General features: G+C 37.6%; 1 protein-coding gene across 1 annotated transcript; it reads right to left on the reverse strand.

Moving 5' to 3' along the window:
• Positions 1 to 747: 747 nt before the first annotated feature.
• On the reverse strand, positions 748 to 6,174 carry SCG2 (secretogranin II). The gene is made up of 2 exons (XM_024563888.4): positions 6,043 to 6,174; positions 748 to 3,117 (listed from the first exon to the last, which is right to left on the reverse strand). Exon 2 carries the CDS (start codon positions 3,102 to 3,104, stop codon positions 1,239 to 1,241), a length of 1,866 nt encoding a protein of 621 aa, XP_024419656.2. The 5' UTR covers positions 3,105 to 3,117; positions 6,043 to 6,174; the 3' UTR covers positions 748 to 1,238.
• Positions 6,175 to 6,444: the final 270 nt, after the last annotated feature.

A 6,444-nucleotide genomic window follows, 5' to 3' on the forward strand; every position in this document is an offset into this window, starting at 1 on the left:
AGTGCCTGGTGCCCAATAAGCATTCAATAAATAGTGATGATTACTTATTCCTTTGGTGTTTTAACAGCCGTTGTCATTGTGTAGCTCTGTGTATTTTCTTGCACCTTATGTTGATTTCCCGTTGCAGTTAGGATGCTGTTATCTTCCCTGGCCCCTGAAGTGATGCACACATAACAGGTACTGCCTACCCCCTTCACGATTCTCTCCCAGCCCTATGGTGAGACAGAGGGCAGCTGGCATGTTCTCATTGTGCCTGTGCCCTCATTTAGCTGTCAGTCAGTTTGGGGGTCTCTTAACCCCTCTGGAATCATACAAAACAGGCAGAAGCCTTGTACTCTGGGACCAAGGTGACCTGGGAATAGGTAGATTGCTTCCTTGTCTATAATCATTTTTTTATTGTCCTGTACACAGATCTTTTTTTTTCAATGTTGGTTATGTGTATGGAAGAATTAAATGGTTTTATGCATACAAATCAAGGGTAAAAGGTATAAATAGGACAACAAAGTCTTATTCCATAAGGGGTGTGTGTGTGTGTGTGTGTGTGTGTATGTGAAAAACCTTAGGCAAGAATTAGCCAGTGGGCTGTTAGAGGATGCTGCATTTTACAAGCACACAGCATGATCATACATTTACAATTCATGATTTCTTACCTGGGTTGGCTGTGGAAGGTGGAGATTTTCTCTTTTGGCTCCATACTACTTGCTCCATAGTCTTTGTCTCCAGTTTTCCAGAATGAAGAGTCCACAGTTGTCCAGAAATAACATTTATTAATCAAAAATAAAACACACAATAGAAAAGACCTTGTAAATAAAACTATATATTTATAATGCTTTATTTTTTTTGCTTCAGTACTCCACAAAACACTACAGACAGTAACAAAATAATTCAATAAATATTAGAAACTATCAAGAAGATTATAAGACACTCTCCATCATATGTGAGCATCCACAGTGCCACAGCCATTACATACACTATTAAACACTATCATAGATATCTTTCTTAAAGAAGGGGTATAATTACTTTATTTTATCCAGAAGTCATAACATTTACAGGTATCAATACACGAGAGAACAACTCAGAGTAAGTGAGGCAGACAACCCAGTGAAATGGAGACATCTGCCTGTACATCACTGAAAGATATTACAGTGTTAACAGGATAGAAGTCAACACACTAAAGAGAAATGTTGGGGTTTTCTTGGGGTATGAGGAATGCAGGTAGGGCATTTAACAAAAGCCTCTTACATATTTTCCATTGCTCTCTTAGTAAAATGCTCCCTTCCCTTGTCTGCCTTTTCTTGGTTGAGGTATTCCAGCACTTTCATCAACAAACGATCTTCATCAAAGTACTGTCTGTTTGGGGTATTCTCATTCTTCGGGGGCCCCATGGGGAGCCGTTTGCTTACCGAGGCTGGCTTATCGGTCTCCTGGGAGCTTCCTTGATTCGTATGTTCTTTGATAGCCTGCTCGATTTGGCCTTCCCCCTGTAGGTCATCTTCAGATGAGACTTGACTGGGAACACGCTTCACCTGGTTTGAATTAATGATCTCAGGGTATTTAACTAGCATTCTGGCCAAGTACTCTCCTACTTCTTGATCCTTGTCATTCAGGTTTTCATATGCCATTTGTCTGTTTTCAACCTCCGGCATCCAGGCCCCTTTGGACAGCTGGTTTGCTCTCGGTCTTCCAGGACCGTAGAGGAGCCTCGGCAGAATCTTCTCTTGGTTATACTGGCCGGGAAAATAGGGAGGCTTTTGATTTGCAGCACTCTCCACCCCTAACAGATTTAAAATGTCCTCGACACTGAGTCCATCTGGCAGGGCCTCTGTCACAGCACGACCAGGAGTTTTGGGGTAGCCATTCTTGGAGAGCATCTTATTTTGGAATATCTCTGGATGGTCTAAGTCAACCTCTGAAATGTCATCTAGGTCAACAGGAAGTTCAAGTTCCTGCTCTGGTTCCACTGATCCGTTTGGCTTCTCTCCTGTTTTGAGCATGTCAATTAAGTCTTCAGGGGGTATCTGTAAATTCCTTGAAATTTCAATCAGCTGATAAATAGACTGAGAATCAAGTGGTTTTTCAAAAAGCCTGGTTGCTCTTCCCCCATTTTGCCCTCCATTCTGGGACCTCCCACTTCCTGCAGCATTCACTAACCTTTTCAGATAGGCAATTACTTTGGAGACATCATCTGAGAGTTGATCTTTACTCTCTTTTTGGAGATCTTCATCCTGGAGGCCCAGTTGCCCTGAACGCTTCATTTCATTATTGATTTGTTCATTTTTTTCTGTGTTCTCTTTGCTGTCCTTTACCTCTTCCTGGGTTTGACTCTCTATTTTTTCCTCTACTGGGTTCCAATCTTCTCCCCCAACCACATCTTCATAGGCGATGTTATTGGCCTTATAGATATCATCATCATCATCTGTGTAAAGTTTTTGCTCCTCATCAGCCCTCTCACGCTTCTGGTTATTCGGTCCCGTCAGTTTTCCCAGCTCTTGGAACACAGATTCCAGTGTAGCAAGACTTTGAGGAGTATATTGTTCCTCCACTATTTCATTCGTGCGCTTGAAGGGGTTGTCCCTGGAATTCTCTTCATACATGGGAGGGAATCGCATGTGCTTGAGTTTTCTCTCTGGCCACTGTTGAGTCTCATAATCATCAGGTGTGTCAATTGGAAAGCTCTTCTCTGAATTCAAGGTATAGGGCTTGTTTTCATTTGGTGCAGACTGAGGCTCATTTTCAGCCTTTCTCAAAGCTTCAAGTATTATCCTCATCCACTCATCTTCACTCAGGGAATCCCTTGCACTTTCTGGCAAGTGACTTTCATCACCATTTTCTTTTTGCTGAAAAGGGAAAGTGACACCTTGGTAGGGATTATAGTCTGGGCTGCTTTCTTCCTTGTGAGCTTGTTGTCGGAGCTTTTCTATGTACTCTAAAGCCCTGATCATCTCAGGACTGGGAAACCTTTGGACATTTTCCAATCTGAGGTCTGGTTCTTTCTGAAGCAGCTGGTTTCGCTGAAACGAAGCTGCTTCGGCCCCAGAGATGAGGAAAATTAAAGGAATGAGAGACAGGGCTGCTCCAAGCCAGTGAGTCGTAGCTTCTGCCATGTCGAAAGATTTCCTTAAAGATGGAAAACATGAGTTAACACAAACAAAGCAGACTAGAAACACTATAGCAAAAGAATTAATCAACCATTTGGTGGAGGGGAACATAGTAGAGATTACTTCACATTAAACTTAAGCTGGCTGGTTTTGAAATCTATAAAAATATCCTCCATGATTCCCACAAGCTAACCACAGGAATCTAGCAAAACTGATGCCCTTTTACATCAAATTTGCATGGTATACACCTGGTTAAAATAATAACAAAAACACTGGTATGATGTTTCTCAAATTTTATTTTTTAAATCACAAAACATGTAGTTTGGTTTTAGTATGCATTGTTTCTGTTTAATAAAGGCTTTCCAAGTTGAGATTTAGTTTTCTTGAATAGCATTCCTATTGAAATCATTGGCAAAAATGTTAGTTTGTGTAATATAAAACATGCATGTATATCTGCACAACATACAAACACACACACAAAATAATTTCCTTAAGGTTGTACCAAAAAAATGTGGTTTAGTTCCTAAATCATCCACCTAATTTTACTGTAGAAATGTAGCAGCAATAATACTATTACATATGATAAAGTGATACAGCATGTCAATGTCAATCATACTGAACTACCTTCTGGATGAGTCCCACTCACATATATTTTTCAGAACTTAGTCTCACTTTGACACCAAATCCAGCTATCAGTTTTGAAAGGTGTGTACCTTAATAACCTCCACAACATGTGTTTTCTCAGGTCCGAGCTAGTAAGCTAATCCAGTGAAGTTTCTTTCTGTGTAAACATATTAAAATAATAAGCTGTTTTAAAATATCTGTGCTCCATATTTCTTCTAATAATTGTATTGTCACTGTCTTGCAAAATGCAATTATGGTTATATTTTTCATCAGCCCTTAAGAATGTATAGTAAATGATAACAGATGCTACAAAGAGAGCATGAGTTTACTTAACCAGTCTATTTCTGAACTTGCCAGTGTTCCGATTCAGCTTGACTTATGCCTGTGTATTTTGGTCTGGACCTGTGAAATTTTAAGTGACTCATGCTGTTAAAATATCTTAAAATAACCACTATGTAACTCCCGATTTAGGTATACACAGATAATGTGTTAAATTCTTCCTACTTAAAAATCTCCATTCATTTTTTTCTCTATTGCCTTGTTATCTCACATATGAATTAACAAGGACATTAGTTCTTATAAGTTTTACATTTGGCATTGTTAACATTGAAAAACTATTTTAATACTTGCCATTTTATTGTAAATAAAATAAATATAGAGAAAGTTTATAATTTTGGTCATGATATCTTTACCTGGACCCTGGTTTTGTAATATATAAGCTATGTAGGTACAATTTTCTGTTAGCTTAGACATCAAGTGCAGAAAATATCATTGTTTACAAAGTAATATTGGTGTTTAGGTAATTTTTAAAGCCCCAAAATATTTATAGTTATAGAAATTTCTTTAGCACAGAAGCATATATTCATTAAAATGATTCTCATTAACCAGACTACTTAATTTACTGAAAGAAAACTCTCTAAAGTCATGTCAGAGAAAACTTGTAAAACACTTACTATGAATCAATGTTTACTAAAAGCCATTTTATTCATAAATTTTTAGGTCTAAATAAAAATATATTATACATGATTCTTTATATTATTTCAAGATTATGTTAGTCTTGGTGATCTATTTTCAACATTATCATTTGAGATAGTAATTTTGAGAACCTTAGTGAACTCATTTTCTTTGAAACCATTATCCTGAAGTATTCTTAACATATGAGTTATGTGCTTGTCTTTAAAATCATTGTCTTGCAGTGGTTGGGGACAGGGGGCTTTGCTGTGGAGTCAGGGCAGAATACTCAATGCAGGTATTTAAACTACAGCCTAACAAGCTCTATGCTTTAGTCATTTATGAGGTTCAGTTTGGATGGTTATTGTCTTTGAGTAAGACTCAAGGGATGTCTTTCTCGGGTAGCAGCTCTCCAAAGTAGTAAAGATGGTTTCAGCAGCTCAAATATTCTATATAGGGTTTGAGCTAAAGCCTCATAAGTGAAAATGTCTTTTCTATTAAAATTTGACTGGAACATGAACAAATACAAGTGCATATATCTAATTCAAGCAATTCAACTAGTAAGGATATAGAAAAAAAGAAACATTTGTCCCATTCAAAATCTTTAGCAAAATATTGCACAACATTTCAATTGAAGCATAACAATAACAGTTTATACAATTATAGATGTTTTCCTCATGTATTCAAGTAATTATCTCTCTGGATTCCATGTTCATATCCAATCTATAATACAAGATAATATTTCATTCTGAATAAAAGAAGAAGCCCATTTTCAAGATCATTCCAATCTTACTTTCCTGGAACTAAAATTAGCAAATCATAATGTAAGCCTTCTCAGAGTGTACCAATTCAGAAAAAGATTGTATATAGTTAGTTAATTTTGAGCTCTTGCAAGGTAAATTTCAAGGAAAAAATAGTTCCAAAATTGGTTGCTAAAATGTATGACTAATGTGTTTAACAGCCTTTGAATCATGGAAAACCAACTGTTAAAAATATTAAGCATATAAAGGCTTTGCATCTGGTTCTTGGGAGGAGAGACAATAAATTAAGGAAAGAAACAAAATATTGAGCTTGGCTAACTTTACATTAATATGTGCATTGATACTAAAATCCTTAACTTTTTCACGCTTCTCATGACTAAACAACATGGTTAATAAACATCTAACAGCAAGTGGTATACAACATAGATTCAATCACATATATACACACATATAGTGTCCTTATATTGGCTAACGAGCAGCAGGTTGCTTATTCAGTTATTCTAAACATATAAGCTGGTCAAACGATCTTTTCTTCTCATCTAGAAATTAAGGGAAGAACAAACAATTTAGAACTTTCCAGTAAATCAAACAGAAAGGCAGCCTCTTACCTCTTTTTTATATGGCAGAGAACATCCACAGCATGTTCCTCCGGGTCCAGCAGTTGAGCTGGTCGGGCCGTTTCAGCACCCGGACAGCTCCTCGGCTTATAGGGAGCCGCCGCGCCTGACTCCGCACTGCCACACTGACGTCACCGGGCCAAGTCACAAACCAGAGCACAAACGAGCTTCCTCAAAGAACCCGAGAGAAAATAATCATTTTATATACATTTTTTAATGCTGCATGCTTACGCCACCTGTCTTTCTGTAGCAAAAATTGCAGCTTTTTTTCTTTTATCAAAACCTTTGAGGCTTGAAATTCAATGCTCTTCACAATTTCCCGTAGAAAGAATTCTCCCAGACAGACATGGCTAATTGCAATATAACCTCACCTATGTTCTAATGTTTTGTGGT

The sequence above is a fragment of the Desmodus rotundus genome, chromosome 2 (genome assembly GCF_022682495.2).
Source record: "Desmodus rotundus isolate HL8 chromosome 2, HLdesRot8A.1, whole genome shotgun sequence".
Lineage (NCBI taxonomy): Eukaryota > Metazoa > Chordata > Mammalia > Chiroptera > Phyllostomidae > Desmodus > Desmodus rotundus.